Source organism: Phaethon lepturus, unplaced genomic scaffold (genome assembly GCF_000687285.1).
Source record: "Phaethon lepturus isolate BGI_N335 unplaced genomic scaffold, ASM68728v1 scaffold30205, whole genome shotgun sequence".
NCBI classification, from domain to species: domain Eukaryota; kingdom Metazoa; phylum Chordata; class Aves; order Phaethontiformes; family Phaethontidae; genus Phaethon; species Phaethon lepturus.
Window position 1 is genome coordinate 2,149 of NW_010540288.1, and position 1,085 is coordinate 3,233.

Genomic DNA, 1,085 nt, shown 5'->3' on the forward strand with positions numbered 1-1,085 from the left:
CGATTTGGAGCAGCACAGTCCGAAAGCCAACACGATGAACTCCATCTTCAGGAGGGAAGTATGTCCCCCCTACAAAGGGCTTGAGGTCTGGGGTCAGCCAGACGCTCATCGGCCAGCCACCTCCACCGCTGGTTGCCTGAAAGACAAATCACGGGCGCACCAAGGTCACGCACGAGGCACCCTCTGCTCTGTAGTCCTCCGGCACACGCACGTGCCTCACTCAAGGACAGACACGTGCTTCCCTCCATCCTTGTGATGATGCATGCCCCCATTCAGACCACCCCACATACCTGTTCTTCTTCCCTGAGGAACATGACCATGAACCTCATCTTGAGCCAGGCAAAGCCTCCCGAGCCCTGCCTGTGCCTCCCTTACCTGCACGAAGGTCATGTACACTTTGTCCACATCTGGCCGCTCCTCACGATCCACTTTGATGCACACAAAGTTCTTGTTCATAATCTCCCCAATCTCCTTGTTCTTGAAGGACTCCTCCTCCATCACATGGCACCAGTGGCAGGTGGAGTAGCCAACTGAAAAGAAGCTCAGGCGAGTGAGGAAAAGCCCTTTGCGGGACACGCGTTATGGGGAGACTGCTCAGAGGTGGGACACCCTGCTATGGGGAGCAGCTGCTGCCCCCCTGGAGAAGAGGTGGAGGAGAAAGGTCTCCTGCGGGCACAGGGGCTTGCAGGGCCTCCTGGGCTCGCCAGCTCTTGCTCCTAAAATCTGGCCAAAGACTCCAGCGGCCAGGACGGGCCCTGGATGCCGGTCATCTCCAGCGAGCGCTGTTACAGCCCCGTCTTGCTGGCAGAGACTTAGTGCCCAGCGCCCGTCCGTACCTACGCAGCTATTCACGCGCCAGCTCCGGACGCAGCCCGGCTTATCTGGTCACCTACTGACAGCGCCCGGGAACGTGAAACACGTCCCGTTTCTGGTTACCTGACAGGAATATCAGCTTGTTTTCTTTCTTTGCTTTATCAAAGGCTTCCTGACCCCAAGGGTACCTGTGGAGGGAAGACAACAAAGGAGCTTCAGGGGTCACTGCTGCTGGGACCCGGGCTCCCCTAAAGCTGCCCGAGAAGCTGCTG

The 1,085-nt window shown here is 58.1% G+C and overlaps 1 protein-coding gene across 1 annotated transcript in view; it reads right to left on the reverse strand.

Moving 5' to 3' along the window:
* SPATA20 (spermatogenesis associated 20) overlaps positions 1 to 1,001 on the reverse strand; it is a gene marked incomplete at both ends in the record, with an annotated part of 3,145 nt that extends 2,144 nt beyond the window's left edge. Inside the window, 3 exons of the mRNA XM_010287405.1 lie at positions 1 to 136; positions 376 to 530; positions 937 to 1,001. The exon at positions 1 to 136 is cut by the window's left edge and continues 6 nt beyond it. Coding sequence (XP_010285707.1) covers positions 1 to 136; positions 376 to 530; positions 937 to 1,001 — 356 coding nt within the window. The remainder of the gene's footprint in view (positions 137 to 375; positions 531 to 936) is intronic.
* Between the last annotated feature and the right edge of the window lie 84 nt (positions 1,002 to 1,085).